The sequence below is a fragment of the Acartia tonsa genome, chromosome 2 (assembly GCF_053477335.1).
Source record: "Acartia tonsa isolate MP-2025a chromosome 2, ASM5347733v1, whole genome shotgun sequence".
Taxonomy (NCBI): domain Eukaryota; kingdom Metazoa; phylum Arthropoda; class Copepoda; order Calanoida; family Acartiidae; genus Acartia; species Acartia tonsa.
In genome coordinates, this window is record NC_137261.1 from 40,349,219 (window position 1) to 40,373,065 (window position 23,847).

The window sequence follows — 23,847 nt, forward strand, 5'->3', positions numbered from 1 at the left end:
CTTTACCACATTTTTCAGACTTTAACATGTCGGCCCTTGCATCTGATAGTCTGCCTGTTGAACATGCTGCCCTGCACGTTCCTAGCCTACAGGACGTAGCTAAGGTAGTAGGACATAGCAACTCTATAATTGTGGCATGTCTATTTAGTATGTCTGTATGTCCGCGTGGCATCTGATAGTCTGCCTGTTGAACATGCTGCCCTGCATGTTCCTAGCCTACAGGACGTAGCTAAGGTAGTAGGACTAGCCACTCTATAATTAGGGTATGTATCTACGTCCGTCGAGTCTGTATGTCCGTATGGCATTGAAGTCCGTCGCTAAGGTAGTCTGGCATATCCACTCTAGCAACCTAACCTAGTAGTGTTATTTCAGAATATTTTGAGAGTAGGTTTAACCGGTTGGTTCAAATACTGCGCGAACATATAGAACCAAGATTCAAGATTAAGAATTAAGAATACATAGCCTTAAACCTTTCAAACACATTTATGAAGCCTCCCAGAAAAGAAAAATAAATATGGAGCATATTTCGAAATAACCCAAAACCATGATTATCTAGGTGCTGCAAACAGGCCTTTCCGAAAACTTTGGAACCGTTAGTGTAGAAGTGGTGGAATGCCCTGACCTAAAAGAATGGGGTTTAGCTGCAGGTTTAGTTTGACTAAATAATACAATGCATATTACAATATTAATCAGCGGTTGTGAGCCTAGCCCACTAGCCTCTAGGGGCATAATTAATGGGTAAACGGATGCATTATTAAAATCCCAAACCATTCCAAAGACTTTAATAAGCTTAACTATATAATGAAACTTAACCGAAACTATTTATCTCATGTTTATGGCAGGGTTCGAAAGCCGCGCCTCAGCCGCGCATAAGCCTCAGTTTTAAACCTGCTTGTGAGCAGAAAAAGAAATTTCCGAAAGAAAGATTGTCTGCTAAAGAGCAGTTTTATACATCCAGCTGAATTTTATAGTGATAAAATGAAGATTTCACTGAGGCTTACACGCGGCTTATGCGCGGCTTCCGAACCCTGGTTTATGGGCTTGTATATCAATTCATCATTGTCTTGTCCCTTAAGTAGTATTATCCCTTTTAACATCTTTGACGCGACGTTTTTATGAAAAGAACTAATTTAATCAAATATCGTTGGTTCAATTATTTCATGATAATTTTATGAAACTTGTTAAGAGGGTCTTGGAGGAGCTACTAGGCTGATGGACGTAGGAGGGGTTCCATACCTTATGCCCACCCCAATGAAGGTATGGTGTTTAAAAAAAATTGATCGATCAGCACCATTGTCCTAAAACAACGAATATTATATCATGAGTGGCACAGCTTAAGTTGTCTTTTTAATGTTATTAAACTACAGTACAGTAAAAATTGTCATGTATCATGTGTGACGTCATAAAAATAAGTCGAAAAAGGAGGGATGATGCAGACAGTCATATAAGTGTAATTTTATCCTTAAAAAGTATCCTGTATTTTAGCAATTCTGAATTAATTGATTTTCTTCAAGTTTTGAACTCTTCAAATGTAATTTCGTTTGTCCTACGTCTGATTATAGAGCTTTCCTTTTATGGATTTTGCCATCCTTGTTTTTAAAAGCGAAGCTTTTCTATAATTAGGGTCGGTCCGTCCGTACGTCCGTAACGGATAGCTTTTTTCGTTAATTTAGGCATGTTAGAATTGTCCTATCGATTTCAAATTTTGCATGGTGATTCCTTTAATAGTTAGGTACGATTTAGAAAGCGTAGCAACTCTATAATTATCACCAAAATGTCCGTACGTCCATTTTAAACATGTTGATTTTTTTACTTTTTTAACAACAAATTTTTATGTGATCTAATCATCCGATTGATCTGATTTTTGGTATATTGATTCCTGGGACAACAAAGTATAATGTAATAAGCGAAGCAACTCTATAATCAAGTCCTAGAAATGTAAGTATGTCCATAAACATTATCCTGAATCAAGCAGTTTTTCAACACATTTTACTTACAATTTTGCTTTGACTCTTATACATTTATATTATGATTATTCAGTTCTGACACTATATAAGTGTTAATGTCCGTTTGTCCTACTGTTTAAGTGCTTCGCTTTTATGGATGTTGTCATCCTTGTTTTTTATATAAATAGTTTTTTTTTAGCTTTTTTTTTTAGGAGAAGATCTATGATATGAAAGATTATCCAAAGCTCTCCAACTTGGAAAAGGTAAATATTTGCTATCTAAATATTTTAAAACACTTAAACATAAGAGGTTTGTCTGTCGAATGTATGCGTCTATAATTTAATATTTCTTTCTATATGACTGATTTTAAAACTAAGTCAAATTCTGATGAACAATTTTTAAAAAGAAATTAAGGACCATGGAAAGAAAACGAAGTAGCGGGTTTCTCCAAATTTTCACAATAGCTTTTGATAGGTTATTTTAGGTTAGGTAGGCAAATGTTAATGATTGTCCCGCAGGGTTAGGAAATTTGTCCCGCAGAGTTGGAGCCCCTCGAAGGAACTAGAAATATGAGAAAAGTTACTGTGAAAATACGACGAAACCCTCTACAAAGTCCATTTTAAAATTAGATTTGATAGAATTTCTTCCTATTTTGGGGTGGCTTTCTTCAAGTTAAGACATTCAAGGGTGGCTTTATTAACGGTACAATTTAAAGGGTATCTTGCTTCATTTGAGCCTAAAATTGAAAAATGTGAATTAAATCTCTCTTGAAACTATAGTATAATAAGATATTTCTGGGACCTCGTTCAAAAGTGGAGGAATGGGGTAGGGAGGATGTCAACCCCTTCCCCCCACATTGAGATTTAGTTTTAGAAAATTAAAAGTAAATAACAATTTATTTAGTTAAGTTTGTCATTTTTTATAGGGGCAATTTTTCTTAGAAAGGTAGGCTACTAGGGATCTAAAGGGATAAGATAATGGCCGATAAATTGATGTACATCCCAATGATGATACACAAAATTACTTCTTCTGTAGATTAAAGTTAGTCCCCAAAGTTGTTAAGCCAACGAATAAGAAAACGTTATTATAAAACTTAGGGGACTAGTATAACAAACAGCTCAATATCCCCACCCTCTCTAGATAAATATACACACAAACAGACGGATAGACAAACATCCTGGCTCTTTTTCTAAGGATATAAGTGGGTGGGGAGGGGGGAGGTAAACAATCAAGAAAGTTATTATTATTCTAAAACAGGAAATAGGCGGGGGTTTTATATAGTCTATCAAAATTTATCAGTCTGTCTCCGTAAGAGAATAAGAAGAATAACGTTATAAGTGTGGGCGGAGCCGAGTTTGTGAGTTATGAAAAAAAGGGTCAATTCACAGGAAGAAGGGGACATAGGGCTGTTCATTACTCTAGTCCCCAAAGTTTTATATTAACGTTTCTTATTCGTTGGCTCTACACTTTTGGGGACATTTATTGGATTTTGATTGCTTGGTTTATCATGTTGAGTATCCGAACTTTTCAACCACTAATTATAATCTACAAAAGGGGTATTTTTGCAGGGAGTAAGGGAGGGGACAATGGGCAATTAATTCAATTTAAGAGGGTTCACTGAAAAGCAATGAAAACCAGATTTATCAAGAAAATTTTACCAAAATTGTAAAGGGATCATGGTAACCTAATTTAGAACAAAATTAGTTCTAACAAAAAAATCATTTACTTGAAAACTAAATTATCAACACATCACAATGTAGTAAACATTCTGTAATTAATCACTAGAAAAATCTTGTTTAGAACTACCTCAACCATTCTGATATATTTATAACTGACCCCTAAACTCAAGCGGTTCTTAGATTATTTAATACATAAATATCACAGTAGAGTTTCTATACATGAAAAGACATTTTCTTGGGAAAAAATATTTGTTAAAACCAGCGATAAATAACAAACTTTTCTGTCTGCATATTCAAAACTAGCTCATCTAGTTAGCGGGGCATTGATGCGCAAGTCCCCAAAATCAGTAAGAATCCGCTGTATTCGTGCACATTCCCTTTAAGCCAGTCCCCAAAGTCTGAGACTCCTTAAAAATTGAATATTCGATCCATTGTCCCCTCCCTTACTCCCTGGTATTTTTGTGTATGACAATTAGGGATGTACATCTATCGGCCATTGTTTTATCCCTTTAGATCCCTGGTCAATTCTATTACTTAAAGAAGTAAGGATATGTTTGTTAAGATTTGGCTAACCACTGAACCGATTGAGTACCCTATAATAGTGAACCTTTGTATAGGGTCAAAGACAGTTTTAGTCTATTCTAGTTTTAAAATAATTGTTAGAGTATGTAAATCCCCATTTTTAGAAAATCATCTCTACAACGATAATCTAAAGTAATAATGTTGTTTCGACAATGAGACACGTAATCAGTAAATTATAGAAAAGATTTACTTTAATGAAAAGTGCCCAAGTAGAGAATATCAGAGGAGAGCATCACAATAAAAGGGAGATTTATGATCTTTAAAATGGAGTGTCGGGTAACACAAGGAATATAAAGGGATAAGACAACGAACAAGAAATGGATCTACATTTTCCACTATGATAAACAAAACTACCCCTTTTTAGATTGGAAAAAAGTTTGGAGATTGTTAGATTGTCAAATCAACCAAGATCCAATAAAAGTCCTCAAAATTGTGAAGCCAACGAATAAAATAGAGCTGCTTTATCATTTTGTGTGCCTGTGTAAATAAATGTCCCTTACCTCCCTGGTAACTCTAACAATTTTGATTTAAAACATTTCTCCTCGAGGGATGTGAAAATATATCCAGTTGGGGGTTTGGGCTAATTAGCGTAGCTATTTTATAATTACTTTATGTTTGTTCGTACGTTCTACTAGTTGAATACGCTACCCGTAGATTCCTTGTTTATTGATGGTTTTATAATCTATTTTATAAATGACGTAAAGCAAATTTTACATTCAACAGCAATGCCAGATAATGATATAGATAAAAGATTTATTAATTATTGCTGTTGTCTGTAATAACTGCGCTACATATGGATAAGGGTGTCCTTGTTTTTAAATTCGGAGCGGGGGAGGGGTCGTTGGAGTAACTTAACACTTTTGAGTACTAACTGTATAAATATACCTATATCAAAAATAATTTCATAGGGTTGGATATATCTATAATACAAAGTAGAATGATGTCTGTCCGTCCGTCCGTCTGTCCCTTAAGATCTTGGTAACCACTAAACCGATCGGATTCTACTCTTCAGGGAATATACCTACTGGTCCTGTGGTGGTTTTAGGCTATTCTTGGGGGGTGGGACACCCCCCCACCAACCCCCCCCCCCCATTTTTTTTATGGAGATGACGAAGATGGAGATCCTCAATTTTTTTTGTTGATGCAGATGACGAAGATCCACCACATTTACTACATTTTTTTAAAATTACCTCTTAAGGAAAAAGCCCCTAGAGGCTAGGGGTGAAGCCGCTAGTACATATATATTCTATTACATAAAGTAGTAAGCGTTTTTTGTCTGTCCCGAAGGATCTCGCTAACCGCTGAACAGATATTGTTCTCCTTTATAGTGAAGCTTCTTATAGGTCCTGGGAAGGTTTTAAACTATTTTTGGGGAGGGTGTCTTCACCCCCGTCCCCCCAAAAAATTATTTTTTTACTCTATTGAAACTCAAATTTAAAATGGAATGGTGTCGACTTTTCCCCCTCCGACCTTAAATGCCCATAGAGCCTTCTAGGGGCGTAGCCGCTAGTATATATATAATACACTAGTGGATGTTCCCTAGTATCTAGGGGAGACAGCTCAGTAAAATAGCCTAAAACGGGAGAACTCTATATTGTAAATTTGAATTTAAGTTGTAGTCTATAGAAACAATTATATTTTACCACATAAAAAAACACTTATTGGATAAAATGGAAAATAAACAGTAAAACATTGTTTTTTAAACTTATGCTTCAGAGTATAATTATATTTGGAAATTAAGGAAGTTTATATTAAACAAAAATGTATCATTTGTTCTATTAAGGAACTAATTTATCACTAATATTGTGTTATTTCTTTCTACATTAGAAAAAGTTTTTTTTAAGCCGCTAATCCAAAACTTGAATTTAGCCCCGAAAATGTTAAAGCTAATGAATGAAAGATCTTGTTTATGAAACTTAAGAAACCTGTAATTATTTACAATCCAAATCAACTCACCTCCCTATCTCTTTAAACACATGCAATATAATTTATCTAGCTAGAAACCTTAAAATCTTTTGAACATGTTTGTCTTGGTTATTACAGATTTTTCAACGTCCAATCCAAGTTTTGAAAGCACTAAACCACGCTTAAAATTATGTAATTATGTGTAATAATTATTTTTTTGTTTTGTTTTGTATGCTTATGTTTAAATACATAAAATGTACAAAACCGCTATGCTCAGTATGAATCATCACTTAAATTAGGAATCGTCTTCCTGTATCTAGTAGGGATATGCGGATAGGAAATTTATCTAATTCCCCCCCCCCCCCCCCCTATTTATGATAAACATAATCACCTCTTATATACATTAACATTATTGGTGCAATCAATTAGACTCTGTAACATTGTACAAAGCATCGAATGGCAGAATGAGTATAGAAATTGAATGGCTGTTAATTGGACGGGGCCTTTCTCCCATCAGGTATTAAGTGGTGTGTCTTCTGTACCGCATAAAGAAATCCGTTATAAGATGCGCGGATACTGGACTTCGAGCCATGGATTAATGTATCAAAGATTATTTTAAGTTTTATGGTATGAAAAATGATTTTAATATCGTAAAGCTACAGATCATTATAAATATCCTTTTATGAAAGTAACAGGATGTCTATCTATCTATCTGTCTGTATCATAACATTACGTTATCCACTGGACCAATATGGCTATCCATTGCACTGAAGACTTTTATATGACCAGGAAAAATTTATATCTAAAAATAGCTCCTTCCACAAATTTTTGTTTTACTTTTTCTTTTAAAAACTAACATTGAAAGTAGAGGGTCGAATTACTTTCCACTCACCTTCAATCAAGCGCCACTAAATGCCTCTAAAACTATAAATCAAATTAGCATAATTATATATATTTACAAAAAAATCAAAATCTCACGATATATTTGATGTTCTTATATTTATGGGGAAATGAAGTCACACACTGTATCAGAATATTTTCGGTCTTCTCTGTGTTTTAATTTAAACCTAAACAAAACTCACACATAGAGATCACATGATGGTGTTTTTACAACACTACCAAACTTTTAAGTGAAAAAACAGATAATTTAAATAATAGCTTAATTCTTTTTTTTCCAACAAAAATATAAACTAACATTACTTAATTGTGTTAAACCCTTAGTAACATTTTTTACTAGAAAAAGTTTATTAATAATTATTTTATTTTTTCAATGCAATGTAATTATAATTTATTAATTTTGATATTAAATGTTTATGTTTTTTTGTCCAAATGATTATTTCAATTTGAATCAAAAATTTTTTTTAACTTTTGGTTTACATATTAAATAAATTATTAAATAAATATTGAATAAGTCAATTATATTCTTTTAAAATTATATATTTTATACAAACGTTTGCTTATCTGTCTATCTATCTTAAAATCTGTCTCGTCGTCATATGCACCAATAAATCCGTTTTTACACCTTTCCCTATTTCCTGTACCTTTATGTATTTTCGGTCTTCTCTGTGTTTTAATCTAAGCCTAAACAAAACTCACACATAGAGATCACATTATGGTGTTTTTACTACACTACCAAACTTTTAAGTGAATGACAGATAATTTGAAGAACAGGTTGAAACATTTTTCCGTATCACTTCGAAGCCGTTTAATATCCGGTGGATTAGAACCGGTTCTCAGCCATACGAAAAAATGTCTAGCGTCGTATTATATACAGTTTTCTACGATTATAAAAAAGTACTATCATAACATTATTACCAGTTTTTTTTATAACCGAGGAAATCTGTTTATACTACAATGCGAGAAATAACTATTCTTCAATAAAAATGTAGATGAATTGACAATCTATAATATGCCGTAGATTTTATACTTTGATTAAATTTTATTCAAATATTGAATAAATACTAATCAAATATGCTATTTCAAAATTAGATTTATTGTATAAATGTTTGTGTATCTGTCTATCTATCTTAAAATCCGTATCGTCGTCATATGCATCAATAAATCCGTTTTTACACCTTTCCCTATTTCCTGTACCTTAAAATATTTGACCATTGAAAAAAATTGCATGGATAGAACAATGATAGATAAATTAATCTTTCCTCTTCTTTTATTGCTTGTTGTTACTGTGGTAATACGACACCCATACGGACAGGCCGATTACAGAGTTGCTTCGCTGTGACTTATGATAACAAACCCCCAGCACTAATCCTATTATATCACTATCCATCTCATGACCGCTGTTAACCCCGCACCCGGCGGTCAAACTAGCCTGCCTAAATGTGGGGAGGGGACTTGAACATGCAACTATCACGAGTCCATCATGCGCTTATATAATCGGGAGGCACTGCCTCCCCTTTTACCACCGCTGCCCCCACAGCCTGTCTACCGTCGGGCGCTAAGCCCTAGCGCCCCACACCCCCTTCAAACCTAACCATTGTTATATTTTTGTTGTATATATATAGTAAACATAACTTGTAAAGATTATTCAGTTTAAATATATAATTCTGTATGATTGAATCCTGCTTGTTTGTTTGGTAGAATACTTAAAGGCTAGGGCCCGTTGAATCCGAACTCGTTACCCCGTGGGCCGAGTACGCTCGGCTTACCAGAACTTGGTGTCAGCGTGTTTCAATCGAGCCTTACAGAAACTAGCCTATTCTACCTCTGATTGGACCCTTTGGCAAGTAAGGGGACAATCAGCCGCCAACTGACCCGTGAGACGGCCTTTTTAGGTCGAATTTCCATCATTTTGAACGCAATATGTGGGCCTCTGGCCTACGGCAAGCAGATTTAGCCTGCTAAAAGCGCCAGTTAAGACGCTTTTTCCGTGTCGTGTAGGAGTAGCGCTAGGTGCGCAGCCACGGCAATCGGATAATTTAGCTCAGACGGCTACAAAACTGAGTCTAAATTGGCAAGTGTAGCTGGGACAAGCCCCAGGACACCCAGGCCAAACCTACGAGACAGACAGCTGTGTGCTGGTCTCCCTAAGAAGGCAATGTGTGGCTGCGAAGCTTCAGCACACAAGTAAGCCCTACCACTGCGACGGATAGCAGATTTTGAGCCACAGGCACGGCAGGACGGGACATTCCCTGCCGCTGCCTCCCAGGATTCGAACCTGAGGCGCTGCAGGACGGGCCATTCCCTGCCGCCATTTGTCGGGATTCGAACCAGCGGCGCTGTAGGACGGGTCATTCCCTACCGCCGTCACCCCTCTGAACCTTGCAGGACGGACATTCCCTGCTGCCAGTGCTTCCAGAATCGCACCTAGAGCTCCTAGTGATAACAACACATCATTGTGTATAAAATGTCAACCAAGTGATAAAAATAAATATAAAATTGTTGACCAAGTGATAATTAATAAGCTCTAGTGATTCGAAGCTACAGTCTAAGCCACCATGGTAAGCGATACCACCATAGCTGCGGTGCGGCCACCACCAAAGTTTCTGCCAACCCCAGCCGAACGAGAGGCCCCCTTGTCTCAAGGGCAGGACCTCCACTTCCCCTGCCATATCAGGGTGAGGTTTCCTACTCCTGACCCTGCCCAGCATGTACAGGTTGATGCCATGATTGACTCTGGCAACCGTGTACCAGGGTCTGCTGTAATTTCTGAGCACCTCATGCACGCGATGGGCGTGCAACGCATGTTGATTCCGGACAACACCCAGATCCTGACTGCTAATGAGGACGGCCAGCCCCTCCAGGTAATTGGAAAATTAAAAGAGTTATATATGGCAGTTTCACACACTCTTATACTCCATCTATACCACGTGTCTGTGGTCCGAAATCTCTCACACCCTCTGAACCTAGGAGGGTATTTTCTCAAGGAGTTCGGAACTAGGCTCTGTTTCGACATGCAACCACCTTGCTTGTGGGCGCGTGGGGAGTTTATCCCACTCCGTGGCGTCCCCATTGACCGGGAGACAGCCGAGAGAGAGCTAAGCTATGAGGGGCCTCTGCCAGGCCCCCTGCCTGAGCAGCCGCGTGTGGTTGAGAAAGGCACACACTGGGTGGACGCTGAGCTCAACGCACACAAGGGAGCTAACCTGCTAGCCATGGGGTTGCCCCCAGTGCCCAAGGTGCCAAGGGAGAGCCTGCCAACAACGTTTCCTGAGATTGCCAGCCCTCCAGAACCCATCTTCTCCTCCGACACTTTTATTAACGGCCAGCCGTGTCCACCTGGCCCCCTCTACCTGGGACCTCCAGCCAGTCCACCAGCCAAGCCCGAGTCCAGACCCGTCAAGTCGCGGTCTGATGTATCCGGAGCCACACTCAGCTCTCAGGCCCCAGCCTCTCCCGGCGCCGTGCCCGTCAAGTCGCGGCCGGACGCCCACGGAGCCAAAGCTGGACCCAGCACTTTGGCCTCTCCCAGCGCCGAGCCCGTCAAATCGTGGCCGGACGCCCCCGGAGCCACGCCTGGCTCCGACACGTCAGCCTCTCCAGAAGCCGAGCCCGTCAAGTCGCGGCCGGTGGGTCCCGGAGCCAAGGCTGACCCCTCACCAGCCACGTATAGGCTAAGCGCTGTCACTCCAACTGACGGTCAACCACCCCAGCTCCGCACAGCCAAGCGGGTGGTCCTGCCTGGCCGCGGGGTTATGGCGGTCCCTGTTGAGCTAGTGGGCCATCGCACCAAGGATGCCATTCAACTAGCTGCCCCAGAACAGAGGTTTGGGGAGGACCTTGTCATTCCAGAGGGCCTGTATGCCCACAGGCCTGGCTCTGCCACTGTGTTCAGAGTACTGGTGGTCAATGAGGGGGAGGTGCCCCTCTTGCTGGATGCTGGCCTCCCAGTGGCAGGGGAGCTGGTCAAACCTGACATTTTGGAGGTCTCTGATACGCCTCCCCCGCGTCTCCACTCGTTCCAAGAACCTGCTGAGCCTATAGACATGCAAGAGTTGTGGGAGGCCCTGGAGATGGAAGACAATGAGTTCCTACGCAAGGACCCCTTGCTCAAGAAGGAGGTCTGGACTACGTTGTCAGAGTACAGGGACGTCTTCTCCAATTCTACCCCCGGCTGCACAGATGTGGTTGAATTGCAGCTGCGCCTCAAACCAGGGACCCAGCCGATCCGCCAGAGATTCAGGGATCTGAACCCGCGGCAAGAGGCTGAACTGGAGAAACAACTGGACACCTGGCTGCAGGAAGGAGTTATAGAGCCGTCGGACTCCGCCTGGAGCAGCCCCCTGGTGCCCATCAAGAAGAAGGACGGGAGCACCCGCTGGGCCGTCGACTACAGGGCCCTCAACAAGTGTCTGGAGCTGGACAGCTACCCCCTGCCTAGGATCCAGCAATTGGTGGAACGAGCTGGCGGGCACCGTGTCTACAGTGCTCTAGACGCGGTGGCTGCCTACTACACCATCCGTGTGTCTGAGGATAGCCGGCCCTGCACCGCCTTCACCACCCCCAGGGGCTTGTATCAATGGAAAAGGATGCCCTTTGGCCTGGCTACGGCACCGTCTGTCTATTCCAGGTTTATTGCAGGGGTCCTAAACCCACTAGGCACAGCCAACCTCCAGTCATACCTTGACGACGTCCTGACCTTCCATCAGGATACCTGGGCCCACCTGGCCAGGCTCCGAGAGGTCTTGGAAGCCCACCGCAGGGGAGGGATCCGCCTCAAGCCAGCCAAGACCAAGTTGTTCCGGTCCAAGGTGGATTATCTGGGTCACACCCTCAGCCGTGAGGGGATAGCCATGCAAGAGGACTATATTGACCGCATCTTGGACTGGCCAGCCCCTAGCACCCCCAAGGATTTGCTGGCGTTGCTGGGCTTCTTTGGATACTACCGCCTGTTCATCCCAGAGTATGCAGACCTCACCTACGAGATGAATCGGCAGAAGACGGCCAAGGCCCTAACCTGGACGCCTGAGATGGAAGCCCAGCTGCTGCAACTCAAGGACAAGTTCCGCCAGGCCCCCATCCGAGCGCCGCCCAGGTTTGATTTACCAGCAGTGTTCCAGCTCACCACAGATTTCAGCAGCCGCGCCATCTCTGCCATACTGAGTCAATGCCAGGAGGGCAAGGAGAGGCTGATTGCCGCCGTGGGGCGCAAGACAACCGACCCTGAAACGCGCTACCCGTCCTGGAAGGGAGAGATGGCCGCCATTATCTATGGGATCCGAAAATTCCACGGCATCTTGTCCTACCGCAGCTTCCAAATCAACACTGATTCCTCTGCCCTGCTACAGATGAAATCACTGAACACATCCACAGGGATGGTGGCCCGCTGGCAGGAGGAGCTAGCGGCCTTGGATTTTACCGTCTGCCACAGGCCTGGCACTCAGAACACCAACGCCGACGCCCTCAGCCGCCGGGAAGATGCCAACATGCCAACGGCGAGCGCCGAAGAATTAGCAGAGCAGGCTGAGTATATCCACAACCTGGGCCAGCCAGGGGAGGCCGCAGCTAGCCGGCCTCCTGCCGCCCGACTGGATTCAGCTAGAGTATTGGAAGCCCAGACACAGGACCCCCTCCTGCTCCGTGTCCGCCAATGGGTGGCTGATGGCAAGGCCCCAACCAAGGCTGAGCTGCGTGGCAAGGAACGAGACGAGCAGCAGTACGCCAGCCGCTTCTCAGCCCTGGGGCTTGACGAGCATGGCTGCCTCACCACCACTGACCAGACTCTGACAGGGGAGAGGACAAGATACCTGCTGCCCTCGGCCCTCCAGAAGGACGCGTTCTTTCTAGCCCATGGGACCCCCATGGCTGGGCACTTTGGGATGGACGCAACTATCGCCCGCGTTGCCATGCACTTCTGGTGGCCCAACCTGGCCCGTGACGTCCGCCTGATGGTACAAACCTGCCCTGAGTGTGTCCAGAAAGTTACCAAGGAGAGGCTGAAGCAGGGGATCCACGTGCCCTCCCGCCAGGGGTATCCACAGCAAGTCCTATTCATCGACCTGGTGGGGCCACTGCCAGAGACCCCAGCTGGGAACCGCTACATCCTCACCTGCCAAGATGGATTTAGCCGGTTTGTCAGCCTCTACGCCATCCCCAACAAGCGCACCCTCACGGTGGCTGAAGCCCTGTTGCACCGCCACCTGGCCACGTTCGGATGCCCCCTGAAGATCCATTCCGATAATGGAATGGAATTTACCGGCCAGGTATTCCAGGAACTGGCCTCCCGGCTCGAGATTGGCCTGACACATCCACCACCCTACAACCCGCAGTCCAACCGAGTGGAGAGGTTTCATAGGACGCTCAACACAGGCATGCGCCTGTTCCTAGACAGAGACGATAACAACTGGGAGCCCCACCTGCCTGCCATCGCCTTTGCCTACAACACCAAGGCCTGCAGATCTACTGGTGTGACCCCGTTCCTGGCCTTCTTTGGGAGAGAGGCCAAACTGCCGGTGGACATGGTGCTACGGCTGCCAGAGACCGAATATGCTTCAGTTCCAGCCAGCGTCCAAGCTCTGTTGCAGCGCTACTATGCAGTTTATGATGCCATCCAGCAGAAGGAGGAGGGAGCCATCAGGAGGAGCGCGGCAGCTTACGAAGGCACGGCCAAGTATGAGGTTGGAGACTTGGTCTGGTACCTGGCCCCTCGCCTGGTGCCAGGAAAGGCAGCCAAGATTACCAAGAGATGGACTGGCCCCTGGAAAGTAGTGAGGAAAGCTACAGAAGTCCATTATGTCATTAAACCTGCCTCTCCAGTAGCCAGAATCTCAGAAGTTACCGCGCATGTAGGCCGACTGCGCAAATACACTGGAGATGTGACTGCCCACCAGATCCCAGACGACATCCAAGTTGACGTGGACGGCGACGAGGATGCCACCGAGCTGCCAGTTGGAGCGGCGGCGCCCGCAGCTAGCAACCCAGGAGAGTTCCCAGTGCATCAGCCAGCCGCAGCCGCCCCACAGCCTAGCGGCCAAGATCGTGACCCAGTGGAGGAAAACCTGCAGGAGCAGCCCAACGAACCGCCGCCGCCGCCGCCCGCTCCAGAGCCACTCAGAGATGCCATCTGGAACCCTGACTCAGACATGGAGAACCTGCCAGCCAGCAGCGAGCCTGTAGGAGAAGAGCCAGCCACTGCGATGGAAGAAGCCGCCCCAGAAGAAGAAGAAGAAGCCATGTGCCCCCTGCTGATGACAGCCATCCCCATCCGGGTCGGAGCTAGGAGGCCAAGCAACCTGAATCAAGCAGGCGCCCCCATGGAATTCTATGCGCCCTTTGCCATCACCATTCCACCCTTAGGAACCACCAGAGTCTGCCTAGGCCTCCGTGTCCAGCTACCAGCCGCGACAGAACTGATCCTGCAGACGAGGCAAAATTTCCAGCGGCGAGGCCTGGCCGTGGCCAACCCACGCCTAGAAGCCAACCAGGAGCTGACAATGCTGATCACCAACCACAGTCAGACCGAGCAACGAGTGTCCCGGGGAGCCTGTGTAGCCCGAGCTGTCCTCCATCGAGCTGTGCCCCAAGAACTGCCTGTCCGGCGCATGAGCCGGCTGTCGTATCCCCAGGTTCAAGGCCTGGTGGCTCAGGAGCCACGCAACCCTTGAAGGGGAGGTTGTGGTAATACGACACCCATACGGACAGGCCGATTACAGAGTTGCTTCGCTGTGACTTATGATAACAAACCCCCAGCACTAATCCTATTATATCACTATCCATCTCATGACCGCTGTTAACCCCGCACCCGGCGGTCAAACTAGCCTGCCTAAATGTGGGGAGGGGACTTGAACATGCAACTATCACGAGTCCATCATGCGCTTATATAATCGGGAGGCACTGCCTCCCCTTTTACCACCGCTGCCCCCACAGCCTGTCTACCGTCGGGCGCTAAGCCCTAGCGCCCCACACCCCCTTCAAACCTAACCATTGTTATATTTTTGTTGTATATATATAGTAAACATAACTTGTAAAGATTATTCAGTTTAAATATATAATTCTGTATGATTGAATCCTGCTTGTTTGTTTGGTAGAATACTTAAAGGCTAGGGCCCGTTGAATCCGAACTCGTTACCCCGTGGGCCGAGTACGCTCGGCTTACCAGATTACTTTGAAGAAGAGATTTTAATTCAATGGCGAGCACAGGGATTTTTAAGGGGGTGGAACTTTAAACGATGTGGTTTTTTCACATAATTTAGAGTGCTATAACTCCCAGCCTGCTCGAGATCGAGCTTAACTGTCAATGTCTCCTCCCCTTCTTAAAATTGTGAGATTTCGTGATTTTTTAATACAAGTTAACTCTTATTTTTTATTAGTTAAAAAATTTACAACCAGGATAAGACCAGGGAGGAAGGGGACTTTGGAATGTATTTTATACCGGTCTCCAAGGTTTTATATACACGTCTTCTCATTCCTTGGATTACAAACTTTTGGGACTTGATTGGGTCGCACAATAAATATTTTTTTATAGGCCATTATTTTCTGCAGCTCTTAAAGAAATTGTTTTTCTATAACATTAATAATAAGTAAAAATAGGATTTAATTAACTTTTTTACAGGGAGGTTTTGTGATTGGCGCTGGAGCGGGTCCATGGCCCTATATCGACAGGAATAATGTTCATAAAAATAATATACCATAGACCACTTACAAAACTTTTAAATTTTTTGTGAATCTACTTAAAAAAGAATGAAAATTGATCCTTACATGTAAAGTTAAAAGTAAATTCAATGTACATGAAATCATTACAATCTTATTGTACATACTAAGTAATTTTTCTCATAATGGTCTCTATAGAGTTATAAAATAGTTAAAAATAAAGTCTAAAGGAACTAATATCCCAAATATTGCAGACATCCAACCCTTTGATTGTACAACCTTTGTCTGGCTGCGCATTGTAATGAGTTGCCCCTCTTTTGGGACAAGGCATTCCCCCTACTCTTACTATTAATGTCCCACTACTCGATATCTTGTAAATTTTAAGGATAAAGAACCCTAGCCTCAAATGGTGTAGAATGAAGGAGACTAGCCTGGGTGCTAGTTTCCTTCATGTGAGCCGATATACCTTTTAACGTCTTTGGTTATGCCAGGGTTTAGGCCATCACCTACCCAACAAAGAGCGGATTAGATAAAATGAACATTTTTAATTATTAATGATCAGAAATGCTGAAATGATGCCTAACCTTACTGTAAATGAGGATGGCTCTGTAGTTCAGAAAACTAAAATTTCCAGGTAAAATTGGTTCACTTTTTTTTCTACAAGCGGCTACGCCCCTAGTATCTAAGGACTTCGAAGTGACAAAGAGGAACTAGAAAAATAGCCCAATGCCACCCCAAGACATAAATATATTAAAAATTAAATATTTAGATTCAAATCGTTAAAGGTCATATATGAAGCTTAACTAAATTAGAAAACCTTATTGGTTCAGTAGTTTAGTTATTTAGATAGTAAGCTTCAGGCAAAAAAACCTTACTATTTTATATATTAGGATTTTGTGTATAACTGAAAAATAGTATACCTCTCTTATCTCTATTGTTAACTTTCAAGGTATTAATCAAGGATTTTCTTAGAACCAATCAAAAACTCTTATTTTGAATTTTGTTGTCTGCTAGTGTGTGTTGATTTTCAGTAAGCTGCGTCTACTAGAAGAATATCTATTATATGGCATTCTCCATAAGTACCCAAATTTACCTAAAATAAGAAAGTACCCAAAGTTTTATATTTAGAACCTTTGATGAGGATAATAGCTACAAGACTTTGGATTTACCCTCAACAGAGACAAGAAATGCGCTGCTAGGAAATTTGTTCATAAGTGAAGGGAAAAAGGGAAATGTTCTAAAGGTAAATTAAAAACTAACCAATCAGGTTCTATACTGATTAGCTAGCTTCTCTTTTATTTCATATGTTATAAATGTTATTTTGCAGAAAGAAATTGAAAGGTTTCGTGATTTTTTTCTTTTACCAAAATACTAAATTCCATACTGATTATTAATTATCCATCCAGTATGACTCCTAATCCGATTTTATGAATTAAGACCGAATTTGAGCCATACCAAAATATTGTGAACATATTGTATCGTATTATTGAAAGTTTTTCTCAGATGGTAAATTGAAATATTATTGGATTAACTCTGTTGGTCCAGGGCTTTGGCCTCTCGGAGCCAACAAACTGGAATTAATCCTATAATATTTCATTTACTCTCCGCGGAAAACTGTCTACAATACAATGTGGCAAATACCAATTATTATTTGTATTCCAGATCTCGTGTAAGAATAGGACTGGACCTAAGAATTTTGTCTCGTGCATGAGGTAACCCAGGAAGGGAGTGGGAAGTAGACTGTAAATTATATTGGTACTCAAAGCTTTGTAAACAAGTTTTCTCATTCGTTTGCTTGTAAACAATAGTAATTTCAATAATTTTTTATTTGTTGGTAAACACCAGTCATGTCAAAATAATTTAATCTAGAGATTGGCTTATCATAATTAAGGATGTACGTCAAGTAATCGTCCATTATCTTATCCCTTAAGATAATACTATTTTTTTTCTAGTTGCTTCGTCTCTAACCTCAGGGGAAAAGTAATGATATAAAAGATACAAAACTTATGTTTATTTGTCATAACTCTGCGCTATTGGTAAAATTTGAAAACTAATATTTTATTTTATTGTTAGGGAAACCCTGTTGGCTCACTATGGAGAAGAGGCAGTTGGAATGGGAGGTGTATTTAAGGTAGTAGATAAATTAGAAATAAGCTACCTGACCTTTTATCCATAATAATATTTTTGAGATACTTTAAATCAGTTTGGCCCTACTTTTTTTTCTTTGCGTATGCCTTGAGGTTGGGTAAAAATTGAAAAAGTTTAATTTACACTGAAGGGTATTTATGCACGTCCTTCTTCACACCTTTCCCAAACCCTCTTAGTATTTTCAGCTTTTGCAACGGCCAACCGAGGTTATGAAATTACCAAACTATGCATCAAAACTATGTGAATATGTGTAATAATATTTTTTTGTATGGTCACATGTTGAAATACATAACTATCTATCTTTCTTACACAAGAATCAGGTATACCCATGTTTAAATAATAATGTAAGATTCCAGCAATTGTTTTATAAGGTTTTATCTGGAAAATTGAAGATCCACGTAATGCCCGACTTCAGCCCCTGCCCAATCAATTCTGATGAGGATGTGAATAATTGGTTGAAGTTCTATGAGGTTCCATCCCCCTTCACAGTCCTATCTACCTTCATTTCTAGGTACATCTATCTATCTATCTCTCTTTATTTGTTGTGTTGGCACGGGCCTTTGCCGCCTCCCCCATCCCCCCTGGTGCTAATAAAACAAGAATTATTCCTAAAAAATTTCTTTTAATTATCATCGGAATACTTAAATGGAACAATACGATAAATTCAAGGGTGTGCAATTCACTTTGAATCCGGGGGAGGGGATTTTAAGCCCCTTTGCCCAATCCTTTAAGCAAAGTAGGCATCGGGAAGGGGTTCTTTTTGGTCTAGGTGGGGTAGGGCATTTTGATTTACTATAAAGATTTTTTATTTCAAGGGGGAGAGTTGCTATTTTTTCCACCCAAGTTAACTTTAATTGCTGAAGATCATAATTATCTGGGTTCCTTTCTGATATAATAATGCTTATTACTTGGTATGTCTATCTACATTACTCTTTATAGAGATCCAGGGCTAGATCTGCGCGTGGAGCACAGTCACGGCTGGGGCGAGGCTGAGGTCAGCTCTGGAGGCCATTATCATTATGATACTACTCCTGCAGAGGTTGAATACCTGGGATACTATAATCTGGCACAGTACATATACAGGCATATATTTCCATTTCTTTCATATCCACGTATTTCTTTCTCTCTAACCACTGAACCGATTTGGTTTTTCATTTCATTAAAGCTTTTTGTATGTAACTTTGAATCTTTTAAATACGTCCCTATAGGCTAAGGGCTCAATCGCTGGAACTTAAACACAGCAAGCTTTATTTGAGGGGATAGGAAGGGGACAAAAAAAAGGCTGAAACCGTTAACTGAGTTAATTAAGCTTCCATATAATGGTTAGTAAGATCATAACTGAACAACAAGCACCAACAAAAAATACTTATGGATTTTACACGAACAACTTTTCCGCTCTAAATCATTAGAAATTATATGCTAAAATAGTTTTAAGTTATAAGTTTGAAAAATGGAAATATTTGTTAAGGCTAGACAAACCAGTCAACACCCATTCCTTTGGACGCGATTAAAAAACTTAATATCTGTTTAAAGAGTTGTCGGATCATGGAAAGAAAACGAAGTAGTGGACTTCGTTGTATTTTTACAGTAGCTCTATATCTAGCCACTACGGGGGGATCTAACTCTGAGGAGCAATCATTAACATTGACCTAACCTAAAATAACCTATCAAAAGCTACAGTGAAAATACGACAAAACCCGCTATTTTGTTTTCATTCCATGATACGAGTTGTCTTTATTTCCTTTATTTTAGTATTGAGCTCTATAACTTGTAAAACATCTATCACATACTTATGTATATAAGAATTGTATGATATAGTAATGAGAAATAAATAAACAAGTTTTATCTTTTTGAATTTTTTTATAAATATATTGTGTCTGATTTTTTTTACAAAAGTTATCAAAGGATCAGGTTATGTTAGGTTTTGACCAAAGTTTTAATCAGCAATTCCATTTTTGAAACTCGGGTGCTAGAACTTGGTTAGGATGTAACCCAAGATAAGTAGTATGGGTTGCACTTGCAAGTAATATTTCAACTCTTGGAATTAAATCATAAAAATTTCTTTGAGGGGGTAAAAATTAAAGGTCTTGGAGGGAAAAATTTAAATTTTCAATAAAAAATGTATAATATTTTGTCTAAAAATGGCAAATGGATTTTTTTATATTTATTTTCCATATTCTTTAAATATAAATTTCTTAATTAATCAATTATGAAAATATTAAATTATTTTTGCGCAGTTTTAAATGACAATGAATAATTGTGTGCATAAAATTTGGGACTTTTAGAGTATTTGTACGCACGTGTTAAATAAATTAAACGTAGAGATGGTGCTAGGAAAATTGAAAAAATATATATATATATATATAATAATAAGGGGAAATTATGTCTGTAAAAGTTTACATGCAAAAAAAAAGAATTTTATACGCTAGTATGATTCCTATAACCAGGAGGCATGTCTAATCATAAATCAACATATACTGTCAGACTGTTTCTAATTTGTTCCTTTAGCATTAGAGTAAAACAATAGGGTTAAATAACTGTATGACCTCTTCCAAAGAACTCTGCACCGTTTCTCAATTGGGTCTTTGAAAACAAACCAATAGCGTCAGGAATATTGACACAGCCAGGTCGCTATAGAAGAGCAGAAAATAATTTGCTAACAGACGAAAAAGGTCCTCAACAGTGGGGGATCCAGGTAGTTGTCTGGTTATACATCTATACTATAGATTTATTGTTTCAGCAATGTTGAATATGTTGATTTTTTGTAACACCACCGGTCAAAAATTCGATGCAGGAGAAAAATTATGACACGAGGAGGTTAACAAAACAGCAAATATGTTTCTGAAAATAGCCAATGATAGTTGTTTATTTTTTAAGGAAAAATGTGTTATAGAGGACTTAGCTTTTCAAACTAATTTTTGGGGTTGGATTGATTTAGAAAGTTATTTAAAGTATAAAGCTGAAATGTTCAATGCATTGGATGATAAACAGGTAAAACTTAATTTGACAAAGGTTTTCTATCTGAAAATAAAATAGCTAAATTGCAGAAATGTAAAAATACCCTGTCATAATAGTTGAGGAGGTAAATTAAGATTTAAATGTAAAAACTAAAATATGAAATAATTCCAGTAAATCTACTAATCAAGTATAATTTGTTCGTCAGTAGGATAGGTAAAACAAAACCATTATTGTTTATTAAAAGAATTTTAGAACTTCAACAAATAATTTACTCAAGGGAGGTGTAGTAGAATTTTAGATAATTTATTTCAACTAAACTTATTCCAAAAATTTGCATGAATTTTTATGTATCTTTTTATAATACTAGAAACTAAAAAAGATTTATTAGTAAATTGTATTAACATCATATATAAATAAAATTCTGTAATTTATTGTTATTGCTTGCTAAAAATATAGCATAAAGTATAGCCAACAAGCAAAATAAATCTAAAATATTATTTGTGTGGGGGCCAAATTCAAAAAGACGCCAATTCTACTATGTGTTGCTTCCCAACGACAGCTGAAAATGATGTATAGGTTTCGCGATTTTTAAATCTTTAATTTCTTTATTGATATAAAAGATATAAGTTGTAAAAATATACCTTTTTAAATCAAATACTGCATAAATAAGAATGTTATTGCTGCGCTGTTTATATCAATAATTGTTCTTGTTACGATACCTTAAAACATTCCATCCCTTTCATCTGAATACCAACACTAAGATTTGGGGACAATTACGTGTTCCTGATCGACTTCCTATGAATCAGTGGCGTGTACAGGGTTTTGTCAGGCGGGTTCGACAATTTTCACCTCCAACAAACTAAATTCGATGAGGGTGTAATAGAAAATAGGGGTGTTATGTTATCTTTCGGAGAGGGGGCAAGGGGGCCGCAGGAGGCTGTTAGCTTTATGATGCAAAACATACAATAGTGTAAAATAGTCTAACAGAATAACCAATATGATACAAAATAAGGTTTAGCCTATTGTTTAGAAGGTTTATTCAGATTTAAGCTATTCACTTGGGAGGTGGGACACCCCCATCCCCCCCAAAAATGAAAATTTTGACCCCCCCCCAAAAAAAAAAATTGTTTTTAGGCAGTTACTTCACATAAATTGGCAGCACCAGAAATTTTTTCAAAATTAAAAAAATACCTCTTGGGGTACAGCCCCTTGAGGCTAGGGGCGAAGCCGCTAGTTTTCTATAAAGTACAAATTTATTTTGTCTGAAGCTTAGAATCTTAACTATTACTGAACCGATTGGGTTATGTAAAAAGGTAGGCGTCACACATGTCCTTTTATGATTTCAGGCTATTTGATTTTCAGATTTAATTCTTTATTTGTTTTAAGGTGTTTTTCTAGAACCTTGGAATTTAGAGCCCCTAGATGCTAGGGGTGAAGCAATTCAGTGCATAGGAAATGCAACTACAAATTACTTGGTCCCTAATGTCCATAACTCAAAATTGACGCTATCCATGTATGGGGGTAAAATGACCTCCCCTGTCAAAAATTTAATATCAAACTTTAGTATTAAATTTGTTGTTTATCACAAAGGTGTTTAAAGAGTTTTTATTGACTCAAAAGTGATTTTTTTACACAAAGCTTCTCTATAAATAACTAATAAACTTCATACAAACATTAAAATTTGAACATTAGGATTGTTACATCACAAAATCAGATAACCAGTCACACATCAAATTATTTAATAGAATTGATTAAAAGGCCTGAAAATATTTTTAAAAGCGAAGCTTTTCTTTAACTAGGGTCGGTCCGTCCGTCCGTCCGAGATAGATATCTTTTATTCGTTAATTTAGGCATGTTAGAATTGTCCTATCGATTTCAAACTTTGCATGGTGATTCCTGTAGTAGTTAGGTACGATTTAGAAAGCTTAGCAACTCTATAATCATTACCAGAATTTCCGTACGTCCATTTTAAACATGTTGATTTTTCTACTTTTTTAACAGCAAATTTTTATGTGATCTAATTATCCGTTTGATCTGATTTTTGGTATATTGATTCCTGGGACAACAAAGAACAATTTTATAAGCGAAGCAACTCTATAATCGAGTCCTAAAAATGTATGTATGTCCATAAACATTAACCTGTATCAAGCAGTTTTGCAAAAAAAATACTTACACTTTTGCTTCGACTCTTATACTTTTATATTCTGATTATTCAGTTCAGACACTATACAAGTGTTAATGTCCGTTTGTCCTACCGTGTCAGTGCTTCGCTTTTATGGATGTTGTCATCCTTGTTTCTTGTTCTTTTTCATGTTGTCTATTCCTTTACAATCGCGTTTTGTAGGCGAAGCTAGTCTATAATTAGAAATGTCCATTTATCAGTCTGCCTTTTAAAAAAAAAATTCTCAGCTTTAATCTAATATAGATTGACGAATTTTTTTATATCAATGTGCACTCAGTATATAATTTACTTAATCCGTTAATCTGTCGTGCATGCAATAAAAGACTTTTTAATACAATCATATATATAATAGTTTTGTAGTTTTCTATCTTTTTATCTTTGTGTACTATCTCTTTTTTCATGACTACTGAAAATCTGCTTTACAACTCACTTTGTCCTTTTGACCATCCATGGTTTTTAGGTGCTTCGCTATGTATGAATTTTTTCTTCCTTGTTAGACAACTTTATACATATCTTTTAAATATGTGGTGTGTCAATTTAATTTACTTGGACAAAACATTTTTTTTGAGCGGGGGGGGGGGGGCGATTTCTCTTAAAAGGGGTGTTTGTAATTTATTATAATATTTATAAAAAAGAACCATATCGGTTCAGCAGATAGCGAGATCCAGTCACAGATCCTGTTACTTTATTATAATACTGAAACAATGACTATATTGTGGCAAACTAAAATAATTCCATAGTTAAAATTATATTTCATCAGATATATCAAAGTTTTGACTATAAAACCTTTTTATCATTTAATTATTCTTTAACAGTTAGGGAGTTGAATCCATTTTTATAGAAGCAGAAATATAATCTATGATTATGGTTTGGACCCTCTAAAACTGTAATCTACCTTTCC

General features: G+C 39.8%; 1 protein-coding gene across 1 annotated transcript; it reads left to right on the forward strand.

Moving 5' to 3' along the window:
• LOC145311843 (beta-keto L-gulonate decarboxylase-like) lies at window positions 1–19,649 on the forward strand. The gene is made up of 12 exons (XM_080150844.1): window positions 1–104; window positions 557–647; window positions 1,187–1,257; window positions 2,159–2,209; window positions 15,621–15,667; window positions 16,218–16,292; window positions 16,787–16,901; window positions 17,321–17,370; window positions 17,732–17,789; window positions 18,178–18,317; window positions 18,746–18,889; window positions 19,275–19,649. The coding sequence occupies exons 1-12, from the start codon at window positions 27–29 to the stop codon at window positions 19,315–19,317; spliced, it is 963 nt and encodes a 320-aa protein (XP_080006970.1). The 5' UTR covers window positions 1–26; the 3' UTR covers window positions 19,318–19,649.
• Window positions 19,650–23,847: the final 4,198 nt, after the last annotated feature.